The sequence below is a fragment of the Geospiza fortis genome, unplaced genomic scaffold, assembly GCF_000277835.1.
Source record: "Geospiza fortis unplaced genomic scaffold, GeoFor_1.0 scaffold54, whole genome shotgun sequence".
In the NCBI taxonomy this organism is placed as follows: Eukaryota; Metazoa; Chordata; class Aves; order Passeriformes; family Thraupidae; genus Geospiza; species Geospiza fortis.
Genome location: NW_005054301.1, coordinates 16,741,362 through 16,757,032, shown reverse-complemented (window position 1 = coordinate 16,757,032; position 15,671 = coordinate 16,741,362). Strand labels below are relative to the sequence as shown.

The following is a 15,671-nucleotide window of genomic DNA, read 5'->3' as shown; positions in this document are numbered from 1 at the left end:
CTATATCACATCTCCATCAGGAGCAGAGAGCAGCTTTAGAGCAGGGCATACCCTGGGGGTAGTCAGATGAGCCCTCCCAGCACACAATGAATGACCTCTCCTGTCACTTCTGTCCATGACACAGAACTTCCACCTGGCTCCTTGCCTTTCCCTTCCAGCCCTACCCACAGACACCTGGCTGCTGCCTCTTCACTCGCTCTCCCATTGAGCACACTGCTGCCTCCATCATCAATTCCCCATGGCCAAATTCTTCTCTCTGCTTTTTGCCTTACTGCTTATCTGCTTTATTCCCATTTGTCCCTTATTCTGCCCTGCAGAGATATCAGTCTGGCTCTCAGATGACTCCTTACTTTCTTACAGACCACCCCACTATGTGGGATGCTCTTTGTGAACTAAACAGTGATTTTTGTCTCTCCTTCCAGATCCTAGCTCCAAACCTGCTATGCACTGACAGCTTTAGAAATAAGCCAGAACATGTGGGTCAAACTAAAGAGCAGCTGGGAAAGCAATTTATGCATGTAGCAGATAGGCAAGAAAAAACTTTCCTTAATTGTATCTCTTTATGATAGACACATGATTGGCTTTGCTTCTCCCATGTCTCCTACACAGCTTGTTATCTTGTGCTTGAAAGTGCAAGAGTTAGCTTGTGTTTAAAAGGACGAGACTTACATCTGGATTTTTATTCATAAAGATCTTAAAATGTGATCTTTGTTGCAGCCAAGGCCTCTGGACACCACTTCTCATTATTAAGTATTACATGAGACTCCTGAAGCCTGAGAGTTGATAAGCTGTGTTTTCCCTCCACAGAATTTCCAAATGCTTATACTGAAAAAACAGACTAACTATAAGAAACAACAGCTGTAAGCAGCTGGGAGGCAACCAGAGTCATGCGGAAAAATAGGCAAGATCTTTGTACTTCGAAAGCTTTCCACACTCACCTTCTCGATGGGTGTTTCGTAGACACTTGACCTTTGGGATCTTGGTAAGGAGCTGGCAGTCCTCAGCTTGGGGAAGGCAAAGAAGACATTCAGTATACATGCATGAATTATTTGGCTTCAACAGAGAGCCCCAGCTAACTGTCCTCCTGCTTCTCCGTGGGAGAGGAAATTCTGCTTTCACTTAACATCACAGTAATCAGCGTGATGGCCTCAGTCCTGTTGTCTATAGAGTACACAGAAGAGCACTGCCTGCTGGCTGTCCTCCTCAGCAGCTGAGCCCATGTTTCCCAATCCTCTGAGCAGCCAGGCCTCCACCTCCCCTGCTCAGCACTTCCCAAGAACAATGGGGCATGTGCTGGCAGTGTGGCACTGGGCACTAATGAAAAGGAGGGAACTCAGGGAAGCAGGACTGCAAATCACCAAACTGCCAAGGAAAGGAGAGTTCTGTAACATAAAGTGATCTTATCTGCTCTCTTTGCCTTCAGTGGCTCATCTGGGCATCTCCTGCCATTTGTTCTCAGGGCAGTTTCCACTTGATTTATTTAATAAAGGCCACTGGGATGCGACCTGGCTCCTTGGAGACACCAGCAAATTGACACACGGATGCCTGACGAAGGGCTTTGCTGGAAGCTTGCTAGAAACTCCTGGCATCCCCCATTTTCATTACCTAGGGAAGATGAGGGAGAAGAACAGTTACCTGCTCCAGCCAGACACCAATAAGCACTGAGTCCTTAGTTCTCCGTCATCCTCTCTATTCCTGCCCTAGACAGATGTCACAGGAACAGCAATTTCTAACTTGCTCTTTTTTCTTGCTCCATCAAATTCACCCCAATTTCCCTGTTTATTCCATATTCCTTTACACATCTCATGCCCCCTCTTTCCTGCTGTCATCTTCCCACAGACTGAGCACTCTGGGGAGAATGAAAAGGCCCTTAGCCAAAGTGCACCTCTTAGCACGTTCCTGTACAAGTATTTCCATTCTCAAGGATCTGTGCAATCTGAAATATTGCTCTTACATTGGCACTTTGGCAGATGCTGCATCATCCAAGGGAAGTGGCAGGTGCTCTGAGTTACAGAGCATCAAGATTTTGCTGGAACTCTGCTACAAGGGAAGGCAATGCTCTTATCTTGGCCAAGTCACAAGTTCAGGTATGAGATCTTTACTCATTCATTCACTCTGCAGGAGTGGAGCACATTGCTCTGCCTGTAGATACTTGCCAGAGATGACAAACTCTCGGTATATTTGGAGAAACTGAGGCAGGTATTAAAGCAAAGCATCAGACCTCAAACATGTGCTGAAGTGCCTCCACGAACGTGTCTCAGGGAAGTGATTATATCCACAAATATCCAGCTGCCAGTGAAAAAATAAGAGCTGTGACGGGATGGAGCCTTTTAAAAATCTTTCTATTTACTGAGGAGCCTAAATGGGAGTTTATGGTTGAATCCTGGGCAGAACAGGTACCAGAAATCCATCACTGTTAATCTGGAACACTTTGCCCCTTAAGAACTGATTTTTTAGGTGCAGAATGTGGAACACTAGGGATTGTTTGTTGGAAATGCTCAGAAACACTGAAATTAAACAGCTGAGCACAGCTTGATACTTATTCAAAACACACTGTAAGGCCCTCAGAAACTCAAATCCCTCATCTCAGCATCTACCTTTAAAATGTTTTTTTTTGTGGCCAAAGCTACATAAGCATTTAGCTGCAAAATCAAAATAGCATTGCTTCCTTACCTCAGCAGGCCAAGGTGGGCATTCACAGCTATCTGTAAAGTGTTCTGAGGGAGTAATTATCAATCATTACAAATGGTACATAACTGATTGCCCTTGAATCCAGAACATATCATGGGAGAAGCAAGAAGTCTTCTCTGCCCACCACTTCACAAGTACTACACAACAGCCAGGAGCAAGAGCAACTGTACAGAGGGAAAGACTCCAGAGCCTCCAGTCTGCAGCTCTGGTGGAACTGATGCAGTAGACACCCCATCCCTGTGCCAAGCTGCAGAAGAAATATGGTGCTGTCCAAAGCAGTAGCTCTGTCACAGCTTCCCACAGGGACACCTGGGGTCCCAGGCACACAGAGACAGACAGCCAGTCTCACCTCAGCCTGCCTGCAGGACCCCAGGCAGCAATTTTCTGTATACTCCACTGCATCCTCATCTTGCCTCTTGGTCTGTAAGTACCTGCTCTGCTCACATACAGCATTGCTACATATATATCTGTGCTAAATGGTTCACCAAATGGTGCATAATGAAACCTGACAGAGATCTCCAGCAACCTAGCAAAAACTGTCACACTGACAGAAATGGAAGACCCAATGGAAAGAAAAAGAGAGGAAGAAGCTCTGGCCTCTGACATGCATGGACATTAAACACAGACCTATTTCCTTTTCTTTTTCTCCTGCATACAGACAAGAGGGAATCTGTGAGGGAGGGGGACTCAACAGAACAAACAAAACCCAGGAAAACAGAAAGGAAGAAATAAGTGTAAAGAAAATAGGTCCACACTTACGATCTGAGCTGAAGTCATCTACCAAAATGATCTCCTGGATGAGACTGGGAGGGGTGCGGTTCAGAACACTGCAGGGACGCAGGAAAGAAAAAGCCACCTTGTGAGCTGCCATAACAACAGTGACCTTGCCCTTGTAACAGTGTTCATTGGCAGGACCAAACTGCAAGTGAGAATATCCCAGAGAGCTGTGGCCCTCAGCCAGACCTCACAAGGACCCACAGCCAGGAGCTGTGAGACTTGCCTGGGGCAGCTAGCAAAGGATGCTGCAGCATGTTCTGCCCCTAAACAGAGGTGAAATGGAGAGAACCACCTGCCCCAAGGCAGCCCAATGGCCATTCCCACCTGCCAGCCTCTGTGTGAAAGTCATCACTGCTGGAGGGCATAAAGAGCTGCCACTTTCCCAGCAAGGAGCTCTACCTCAATGCAACAGGTGCGACCTGCTCGGCTTTCTCACCAACTCCCTTCTTTGGAAGGAAGCATTGTCAATATTCTGGGTTTGGATTTTTTTCCCCTCTTTTGCTTGTTAACTGTCTGTCTTTCAAAACAGCACCACACTTGCTGAAAGCACTCCCTTTCCTCAGGTTGGTTGCACCATACCATGTAACACCCTCGGTCTGCAGTGAGTTTGCATCTGCAGCACACACACGACGAAAGCAGAGAAAAGCTTGTGCCCTTCTCAGACACCAAAGCATTCTGGTATATTGGAGTCTGAGCAGTTCAGTTTGGACCTCTTTATCAGTCTCATTCATACAAAATGCTTGAATTCTTTTTCCACGAACTTCTTCAAATCTTTCGCTTGGCTTTACTACCATCACACAGCATATTCCCCCTCCAAGCCTCTGTGCACAGGCAGGTCCTCATTACCTTCAACAAGGTTGCTCAGTGATGCTTAAGCAGTCCAGTGAAGAGGGTAGTTATGCAAATTTTAACATTAAAAACAGAGGCAAGCACTGTCCTCCTAGTTCTAGCAATCTGTCTCATTTCAGTAGCACCTGCTCTTTTGAGCAATACTGGAGAAAAATTTCTGGCTTTTTTTCTCTTTTGGATTTTGTTGTTGTTGTTTGATATAGGAAACAGACAACAAGAATAGTTCCATACTCCTAGGAATGAAGGTGTAGAGAAATAAATTGCCATGTTGTTAAGTAATACCACTGATGGCTTTGCATACAGAGCCAAAGTTCCCTCAGTTTGGAAGAGTGTTCTGCTTTCTCATACAGCAAAATTCTGACTGTTCTGCTGCTCAGTATCACATCCCACTCTATTTCAGATTCACATTGCTTTATACACCTCTCATAGTATTTGTATTTTGAGCTGACATGTCCCTAGATGACTGAGCTTGCATTTTCCAAAGCTGAATCTCATTTGCTTCTCTTGGCTCATGTCTCTCTGGATCCTCTAGTATGGTGGGGTGGGAGGTGGGGGGATGCTCCTGTGCCATTCTAAGTGCAGCTTCTCCCAGCACAACCACCATCTGCATATTTTACAGACAAGGTTGCCCTGCACTGAAATTCTTGTCTGTGCAAACACAATGCAAAACAACCCAGACAGACTGCAGTATAATGGCTGCAAAATGGTATTCTACACCTTCTTCCACTAGCTTGACTATTGGCAATGCTCACATTTTCATCACAAGTTTCAGGTCTTTCAACTCAACATAACTGGGAAAAAAGTCCCATTTTGTTCTCTCTTCTTTACCTGCCCACTGATTCCCCAACAGAGAGAACACATCCCTTGAGGAGTTCACAGCTCATTGTACAGTGCCCTGTTCTTCTCTCAGCTCTGCAACAACTTGCTGTAGATCCTTGGGAAAGGTACTTAATCTTCTTTGTACTTCGTTATCCCTGTCTTTTTAGCAAGGAGCACAGTAATCCTAATATTTCCCCTCACTGAGGTGCAGAAAATGCCATGACAAACACTTTCAGGCACAAAAACGTATTATTAGAATTCCAAAATCCAAGTGACAATTGCCTTTTACAGCAGAAACATGGACTGTTCCCCTGCCATCTCATGGATTCCCTATCTCCTTTGCCTTTTCTCACAGCTTCCCTCTTCTTTCAGTATCAGAGTCCTTACTCTCTTGCATGAATGTGACATCAGCACTGCCAATGAGTTTCTCTCCTCTGTCCAGCCCCCCTAAGCTCCCAGATAATCTTCTTTATTCTGGTTGTTAGCAGAAGAGTATATTTTTTCCCTTTGCTCTAACATAATATCCTTTTTTGCCATTCTTTAAATTGTCATTGTAATGAGACACTACACCAATGCTCTAGCATAACAACAGCATCCTCTTAATCAGGATTTTTACAGGCCCCCTGCATAGGCACTGAACCACTGACAGCTGCTCAAATCCAGTGACTTAGAGCCTCACAATTCACCTTTACATTTGCACCAAAACCAAAAGGTCCCTGCAATCATGACTTTCTGAGATCAGAAAGAGAGGGACCAAACAACAAAGCACTTGACTTTTTCTTCTGCAAGAATGGTCAGGGCAGCAGACTGAAGGTATGGCTTAAAGATTAATCATGCATAGACATCAATCTCATGCCTTTTGAGTGACAATTGTTTCTGAAGGAGAACAGGATGCCAAGCAAGTGACTGATTTGAGAGTGACAGCTATGTCCTAGCAAAGAAAAGAGATCAAAGCAAGCAAGCAGCTCTTGACTGACACACACCTCCTGCAGGACTGAGGATGCCAGCAACAAGCCATTTGAACTGGCATCTTCACAGGTTTTGTCTGATAGCCCATTTCCCACTTTTTTCCCCTATTCCCCTTCTTCAGACTCTTGCTGGATATTTTTAACCAGTTGTCTCCCTCTACACTGAAAACACATGGCTGGAGCCCACACTAGAAGGCAGGTATGCAGCACATGCTGCCTCTGAAGACCAGGAGGGATAAGCAACAGGGTACTTGAGGGAATATGTTATTCTTCTTCAAGGTCACTCCTCTCCTTCCCCCTCTCCCTCATACACAAACATTTCTCCCATCCTCAAGGAGCAACGCCAGCACATCATTCCTGTTGCTCCCACCCAGCAGCAGAGATCCCAGAGACAGGAGGGAGAAGAAGGCAACTGCTGAGCTGCCAGAAGCATTTAAGTCCATGTGCTCACATGTGCATGTGAGGTTAGCAAGAAGGGTATTCAGATCAGGATCTGGCCCCTAGAGCTGCCAGGTTTAGATCATCCTGAAACAAGCCTGTGATGCAGGAGTATCATCCCGGGGTCACTTCCCAAGATCTTTTGGTACCAGCATTGTCACTTTGTTGAATTACCTTGCAATAAGGTAATTCTGGCCCAGGGGAGTGCATTTGGGCTCTCTCTGGGTTTAAGATCAGTTCAATCCCAGTACCCTTTCCATGTATTTAATTCTAGAATTTCCCCAAGTCTTGTGGTTGGTTTTTGAGCGCCCAAATTCAGATACTCAAAAGCCACACTTGCAAAGACCTCACATATGAAAATTTCAACTGGTAATACATTTTCAACTCACCTCAAAAGATTAGGCCTCTAAAAATGTTTTCAGACATAGAAAATTTTGCTTTTAGTGCTGCTAATTTTCATCAGTTTTCCTCCTTCACACCTTTCTCTTATAGCATTCCCACAGTGTAATCATGATAACTGAACTTGGGAAAAGGCCCATAATAACAGTAGAATCATATTTAACTTTCTCCAGATGCATCTCAAATGGTTCATTCTAATTATCCAAATAATCATGCTCTACCTGGTTTAAGAAAGCTCTTGCACATATAGAAATAATGACAAGCTGCAAGCCTGACTAGTCAGCAGGTAAGCAGGCAGAGCAATTTTATGCTTCCTGCTGCTTAATATTACTGTGGTCCTCAGCAGACTCACAGCCAGGTCATAAACCCAACAGAACAGAACAGTCCTGTCCCTTTGATAGTGGACTTATCCCAAAGTGCCAGGGATGCAAAGTAATTACATAGTACTGGTGCACTGACTGTGTGTGTGACTTGAACAACAATTACTCTCACAGCAGTAATTCAGCCTGGCACATTCAGATGAGTTTTGCTGAAAGATGGGACTCTCAGGTTACAGAAGAGGCCCTGAAGAGCTCTGTCAAATCCCTCTATAACATCAGTGTCAACCTGTAAGTCAGACTTATGCCCATGCCTTTTCTAGCAGTGCAGCCATGACGTGAACCTTTACCTCTGTGTATGGTTGTCAAACCTTTAGTGCTCAAAGACAAGGCTATTAGCCAATGCTTGCTTGTGTGGCAAATACTGTAGAGCCCAAGAAGGACTCAGCCTTCAGGATCTCTCATGAGACAGGGATAAATTATTGACACTTCTGATGTGATTTAAGGAAGGAGTAAATCCATCACATGCACTGGCTGTAAACCATCTGGCAATGAAGACCCCAGCTGTAGCCAGAGGTCTGGGAGGAAATTCCATCCACTACGCCATTCACAGCAGAGCGCAGCCAGCTCCTCACAACACCAGTCCTCCAGGGGCAGCAGCATTGCAGGGACCAATCTGAATAGATGGGTCACCCATTTTTCAAGGTCTTTGTTGGGGGCTCTGGTTGCAGGAGACCAAATCTGAGAGACTGGTAATACCACATCTTAAGTGCTGCATCCAGTTCTGGGCTTTCCAGGACAAGAAAAAGTAGGACATACTACCATGGTTTCTCAGCACCTATCTACTGGCTGACCTGTGACTGAAAAGGCAGAAATCTCCTCCAGCTGCCTTAGCAGCACCATGGTTCCAAACAAGTCTGCCCATTTTCTGGACAGTGACTCCGCAGAACTCATTGTATGGTTCAAAGGAAAATTATAGAAAAGGCAAAACGTGTCAATGCAGTGCATACAGGTCTCTGGAAACACAATAGCACCAAACTTGGTGGCAGAAACCCAGCCTTCTAGACATGAGGTCAACTTGAAAAAGCCTGTTCTTTATTCACATAGCACATTTCTTTAAGTCCACAGGATCTGTCAAGGGAAGAAGTGGCAGTGATGAATAATGCATTCCTGTTAGTGATACCATCAGCTCAAACTGCTACACAGACAATTCACTCTCCCTTCAGCCTCAATGGCTGTTCCTGGGCCTGCTTGCAGGCTTCAGAGACCCTTTGAGAAATTACTTAGTAAGTCAGAGAAGTCAGAGGGCATTTTCTTCTCTGGGAACTAAAAGGAAAAGAGCCTGCCTGGGTTCTGTGGGGGTGATGGAAGAGGGCAGTGAAGGAGCAGCTGGAACATCGCTTTGTGGTACAGATGACTGCAAGCCTCCATCTATTTGGGGTTGCTGACAGGTCCTATGCCACCTATTTACTTAGCTAGATTTGGCCACTGCTGTTACTCAGGTATGAGGAGATACTGGTACAAGACAGCAAGTGTCCTGCAGGCTCAGCAGGAGCTCTGTGCAAAGCCCCAGGGTACACCTGGTAGGCCATCAGGTTCAGCAACTGATTACCAGCAAGGGACCATGAGCAAGGGCTCAGTCACTGCACCTAGCAGCACACAATGTTCTTTTTAGTCCCCCCTCATTCTTCCAAACCAAGCTCACACTTGGCTGAGACTTAAGACTGTTCTCACCTGTGGATGCAGGCCCAGCTACCTCTTGTATTTGCGGGGTGCCCCAAAGAATAAAGGAATGATGAATCTGACTCCATGTTCTCAGAAGGCTAATTTATTATTTTATGATACTATATTATATTAAAGAATACTATACTAAACTATACTAAAGAATACAGAAAGGATACTTGCACCATGCTAAAAAGATAGTAATAAAAACTCCTTACTCTCTCCAGAGTCCCAACACAGCTTGACACTGATTGGCCAATGGGTGAAAACAACTCACACCAGAACCCAATGAAACAATCACCTGTGGTAAACAATCTCCAAAAACATTCTAGATGAGTAAAACACAGGAGAAGCAAATGAGATAATAGTTGTTTTCCTTTTTCTCTGAGGCTTCTCAGTTTCCCAGGAGAAAAATCCTGGGCGAAGGGATTTTTCAGAGAATGTGAATGCCGCACTACTCTTCCTTGCTGCTTGTGATTCCCCCGATTGAAGCCATACAATGGCTAACTGCAGATATGCTCTGCATTTGAAGATACACCCACAGTGCCAATCCAAGCCTCTGGCCCGTCCTAGTGGGCCATCTTGAGAGCAGAATGCTATCACTTGGGAAACTGCAGCCACCCTGCTTGTCTAGCTGTTGCAAAATGCCTAATTTCCCCCCAGAGCACTCCCAGACCCCAGCTGAGCTCACCTCTTCACCGTGCGGAGCAGGGTGGATCGCGCCTCGTTGTGGAAGGTGATGATGACACTGGTGGCTGGCAAGTCAGTGTCATAGCGTACAGAAGTGCACCTGCAGCACAGGACAGCAGGAGTGTAAGCCAAACATAACCCAGCAGTAGTACTGCAACAGTGTACCTGGAATTTCTAAAAGGAGAGTAATATACTGAAATCAGAACCAGCACAGTTGAGCTGCAGCAAGGGAAGCCTCAGCAGCCCCTGCACCAAGGCTGGCAGAGCTTAAAAAAAAAAAGCGCCCATTGAAAAGCAACATTTGGAGGTTGTGATACCTAAACTCACAAACCTGCATGCTAAGGAGGCCATGTGGGTTTTATAGTGAACTAAGTTTCAGTTGTGGATTCTAGTCCTGGATTTACCTGTGATTCACGTAAAGTCTTGTTTATTCATGCACAGGACATGGACATGCTAAGGATGCATGGAGCTGGTATACCCAGGCATTGCTGTATAAAGCACTTCAAATTCTTTGGACACAAACTTCACAGAAAGGAATATACCAGCTAGTTCTGTGATCTGTGTTATGGAGTTGCTGAGGCTCAACACTAATGGCAACCCACTAGCAATGAAGAGTAATTCTTTCTATCTTGTCATCTGACTTTGTAATGTTAGGTACATACACACATTCTCACACTCAGAACCAAGGATTAACCTGCACGAGGCTGCTTCTCCCTGTGGAGAGCAAAGTTTCTGTGAGGGGAACAACTCACAGACAGGAATCCTGAATCCAATTCTGGCAGATGCTGAGCACGGCTGATTTGGGCTGACCTACCCCTCCAAAGCATCTGCCTTCTTAACTTCCAGATGGTGCCAAACTGCAGTCAGCGTGCTCTGATTTCCTGTCTGATGAAGAAACCACACCTACTTTTAACAGCTCAAGGCTTTGCATAGACTGAATCTCCATCCTGACAGGGGATACAATTCACTTCTTAGACCCACACCTTGTACTTCCATATTTACTTACTATTCTTTTATGACTACTGCTAAACTGTGACTAGTTTTATCATCATTTTCAATCCTACTGCTTTAGGACTTTCATTCCAGTGTTTTATAAAGGGTACGGCCACTTCATACAGCAATTTTCAAACACATAGAGAAACCTGATAAAGACTAAAGCGGACAACGTGAGAACAAATCTGAGACAGACCATATTTATTATTGTTTCAAAATAACTCCATGATGTAATGCACACAAAATGTATTAAGGAATCAGGAAGTGGAAAAGCAGAAGAGGTTGATGTATGGGTTATTTGGGGAAGTTTTCCCAGTATTTCAGCATTATTGCAGCATCCCAGAGAACAAGGACAAGGTTTGTGCTTGAAAGTTGACCCTGTCTTTGCTTTGGATCAAAGAAACAAATGCATGCTAAGTCAGAAGGAGCTTGTAGGATGTAAAGTCAAGTATGTCCATGCTCTGGCTTGGGTGCCTGAAGAAAAATTGGTATGTTAGTGACCAACAGACTCCCCCCATTCCTTAAACAAAGAGCCAAGTCCACAATCTAACTTGTATCAGCTGAAAAAAGTTCTCATCCTGAGCTGCCATCCCAGCAACTATTCCAATATTGTTATAACATAAGACAGTCAAATACAGATTGCTCATTCCCAAATTACTCCCTGTAAAGGGGAGAAACATGGAAATAGGTTTATTTGTTCTGATTATATACTACTTTGGACTCTCCATTACTCAAGGGAATCCTTGAAAAGCTGGGTCTGAAATAGCTATACATTTGCAGAGAATCACATATATTTTGCTTTTCTGACTGAAGTGCAGAGATGAGGGTCTTCACAAAAAGCATGCTCTGCATGCTATCACAGATGAAAATAAACAATAATTTATCTTTGAAGTGAGCTGGTTTTATGCCAGAACATGACAGCAGATTAACAGAAAACAGCAATTCTGCATTGCAGGGAGACTTGTCAGCAACACAGAACATAGCACCATTGCCTCTGGGTCACTAGGAAGCCAGTCCCAAATACTATGCTGGAGAACAGCAGCACAAGACTTGGATGCCACAACCATGGTCCTGACTGCCTGCCTTCAAAAAACACTCTGAGGGCTGTCAGTGCTGGCAGGCTCACAAAGCTCCATGTCTCCTGGCATCCCTTTCACAATTTCAGTCAAGTTAGATGCCTGGTTTCCTGCTCCCAGCTGCTGTGAAATATTGCTTTGCAACCATATCATACCTAGAACCATACATACTTCTAGGTAGAGTCTAGGACTGAAGCAGACTATTGTACACTATCCTATTACTATTAAACCTACAGTTTTCAAGAATCTTTTTGTACTAAAGCATTACCTTTTTGTCCTCCAGAAACTACAAAATAGTTACCCAAGCACCATTAGCAATGTAAGGACAATTTTTTTCAGCAGAATAGATGAAACAAGGGTAGAATTACAAGCACTTTGCAAGCTACAGAACACTGTATTTGCATGTTAGTTTCATCCCTACCCCAGCAGCCCTCAGCCAGTGATGTTCACGATGGAAAGAAACACAAAACCAGCTTCAGACAGCCAGAGCACAGCAGGTGAGAAACACCACAGCAAAAAAAAAAGGAAGGCTGCAACAAAGGTGTGCTTTGCAGCCAGGACAGAAGGACGCCAAAGGAAGCCATGAGCGTAGGGGCAGTTGGGCAAAACAAAACTGTCCAATGAGCAATCCCAGCGGCAGTGGAGGGGCTGTGCTAAAACAAGATGATGCCTGGACCTGGAAAAAGAGGGGTTAGAAAAGTCTCAAGCTGGGACTGAATTTGTCAAGGTTTTCCAAGCATTTGAGACCTTTCCAGATGAACCATGAAATTCAGTGAAACAGTGGACCAAAGGAAAACCCAAAACATACTTTGTCAGCATTACACACTGACAGCAGGGAGCACTGGGCTCCTGCAGCAAGCAGCAGCACGGCTCAGAGCAGGGCTGCAGGGTACCTGTAGTGCCTGGTGTCCCGGATGGGCCGGTCGCTGCTGAGTTTGTCACTCTCCAGCTGGTTAAAAGCATGCTGCCGGTAGGGGTCTTCTCCAGCCCTCAGCACCTTGGAGGACAAGTAAGCCTTCTCGTCAAAACCCCGCCGGCTGCTCTTCTCTCCTGGGGGAGCCCTCGTCATCTAGAGCAGAGACAAGCATCAGAGCATCAGGGACAGCAGCTGGCCCATGCTTAGACAGAGGTAATAAGTTCAGACCTTGCCACACATCTGGAAGTTGCTCAGGTATGGAGGAAGGCAGGATAGGCAAGAGCTTGGAAAGGAAAGGAGGAGTCCCCACAGACAGGGTGTTAAAACTGCAGGCTTCGCTATCCTTACTGACTGAGCTTGGGACGGAATCTGCTGTTCCTGATAGCACAGGCAGAGCCAAATTCCCTTTAGCACCTGTTACACAGAATGTGTGAGACTGCAAGCATTTGGAAACCCTTCCAGGCAATGAATGTCTGAAAGCAGTCTCCAGCCAAGGTGGCTGAGACACCATATTTTGAGGAAAAGCAGTTTCAGCCTTTCAACAATCACTGCATACAAACAGAGAGGCAGCTGATTAAACAGGTTCACTGCTGTGCCTTGTTCAGACTTGCCCAGTCTCACAGACGTCCTTGATAGAGTTAAAAGCTGCCCATGACTGTCCTCAGTACCTCACAAGAGTTAAAAGACCAGGGCCATCTCTCTCCTCTCCTAATTTTCCTCTAACTTTCCTAGGCCACTGAGTCAGTGCAATATCAGCAACTGAAAATCATTCACTAGGGTCATCAGGAGGGAGGGCAGGTACAGCTCTGGCCCTCTCTTAGGTACATGACTCTATTTGGAAACAACCTACAAACTCTAAAATACTTGCTTATAACACAATCAAGACTGTTTATACAATAAAAGTAGTTTAACAAATTTTCTGTAGCTGTTTGATAGACCAAATAATAAAAACAAAATACTCCCAGCTTTGAAAGGGAGTGCTAGAGCTCCCTAAAACTGCTGCAAGAGGCAGATACTTGCACCTACACATCTCATTCAAAGCACTAGATAATCCCCAGATCTTGAGATCCTTCTATGTAAAATAGCTTGGATGCTCTCTAATACTAGGCTTGATCGCGTTTCTCCCTCTGCTAAAGGTCTCCTTTTAGGAGTTACAGAGGGCAAGAGACCAGAGAATGGTCCCCAGTATCACACACCATGTTGGTTGGGCCATCCTAGTGGGTTGGGAAAGAATTCAAGAGATCCAACACCACAGCAAATTCCTGAAGCGGGAGGGTGCTTAGAAGAACATTCATCTCTGCAACTTTCTCTGACAAGGGCTACCCTTCAGTGCAGACAGACCTAGGAGAACCAGACAGTCAGATAAGATGATGGCAAATGAAATTCACCATAAAGAAGGGCAAGACAATGAACATTAGAAAAAATAAATTGAACTACTCGTGTACATTGATGGATTTCAAATGAACCGTGACCACTCAGGCTACAGATCTGAGCATCCCTGTGGACAGCTCAAATGAAACCCTGCACCCAGTCTGTCGAGATGGGAAATGAAGCAAATTGAGTGCACTGCAAATGGGACAGAGAAAACTGAAACCATCGTGAGCAGTTGTAAGAAATCAGTGACAGCCCAGCAGCCGTGGCCAGAGCACAAGCTTTGTGTCAAGCCTGTATCTGGAAGGAAGCTACTGCAGGATGAAGAGAAATTAGAGGTTAGGACTATTCTATCTGAAGAGAAGATTAATTAAGTCAGAAAAAAAAAATTAAGGTGGCCCATAAAATTATGCCTAATACAGCCAAAGTTAGCCTGATGCTCAGACTTCCCTTTCTCACCATACAAGAATGAGGCAAATATCTTTTAATGGAGGAAAGAAAGAGCTATTATTTTCAGGACTGAGAAATTCCTTCAGACACTGCACAACCAAGCCAATGTTTATGGATCTGCCCTTGTGTAGGACTCCAGTGGGTGAGTTTGCCTCTGCTCCACTCCTCCAGGCAGAGAGTGTCCTGCTCTGCCACCCCTTCTCCAGGGATGCTGCTGCTATCCCCTCTGCCCCTTGCAGCCACCACCACATCACCTGGGCATGGTGCTGGGTTACAGGAACATCTTGGCTACCTTTATGGCTGGTTGCACAGCCTGCTGCTTAGAATCTTCCTTGAATTTTTATTTTCAGTATGATGTGAAAACAATTACTTTCATACCGCTAAAAACTGAAATGTTTTCTTTCCTCAAATCATACAAGGATTTTGCTGGACTCAGCTTCCATTTCTCTTTTTCCTTTTGCCCTAGAAAACAATGCTAATTTGAAGCCAAAGCCCAGCTTATCACACACCTTTAAATACTTTGCAGTCACACACTTGCCCTTTGATACTTATCTCTTGCCCCTCCAAGTCCCATAAAAGCAACAACTGTTTTTTATTTATGTTGCCAGGAACATACTAGAAAATGCTGGAAATGACAACATATCTTCAGGAGACATTTTTCCCAGGACAGTGCAAGAGCTGGGGAGCAGGGTCTGGCAGCCAGGGACAATCCCACACCCCAGCCAGAAGTGGGCACCAGGGCAGCCCCAGGGCACCTCTCTGGGGGAGGACAGGATGAGGACGCACCTTGGCAGGGCCCATAGCTGGGCAGGGCAAGGCTATCAGGAGCTGGAGACCAGTCCTGCTGCAGCATCACTGCACGGGCTGTGAGATCCTGGGGAGACTCCTCCCAGTCTCGGGGAGTGGGCAGGGACAGGAAGGCCCTTTATTGCCCTAAAAGCCATGACATAGTTAAACTTGAACTCTCAGGGGTAATTCTTCTAGATACTATGGTTCTCACAGTACTTATACATCAAAAAGTGATAAAAGAGCACTAGGAAATGATTGTCAGTTAAGAGTTAAGTCCCACTTGCAGTTTTATCTCAGACAGTATCTCTTTGTGCTCTCTTCAAAGGGAGGATTTAGAGGATGATAGGTAGGAGGGCCTGGCTTCAGCTTCCAGAAAGGCAGCTAATCGATAGATAATCAACAAGTA

At 45.2% G+C, this 15,671-nt stretch overlaps 1 protein-coding gene across 1 annotated transcript in view; it reads right to left on the bottom strand.

The window, feature by feature from the left end:
* GALNT16 (polypeptide N-acetylgalactosaminyltransferase 16) overlaps positions 1-12,882 on the bottom strand; it is a 37,542-nt gene extending 24,660 nt beyond the window's left edge. Inside the window, exons 1-4 of the mRNA XM_005417533.2 lie at positions 12,633-12,882; positions 9,672-9,770; positions 3,451-3,518; positions 939-1,004 (exon numbers count right to left, since the gene is read on the bottom strand). Of these exons, the coding sequence (XP_005417590.1) occupies positions 939-1,004; positions 3,451-3,518; positions 9,672-9,770; positions 12,633-12,808 (409 nt within the window). The 5' untranslated portion in view covers positions 12,809-12,882. The remainder of the gene's footprint in view (positions 1-938; positions 1,005-3,450; positions 3,519-9,671; positions 9,771-12,632) is intronic.
* Between the last annotated feature and the right edge of the window lie 2,789 nt (positions 12,883-15,671).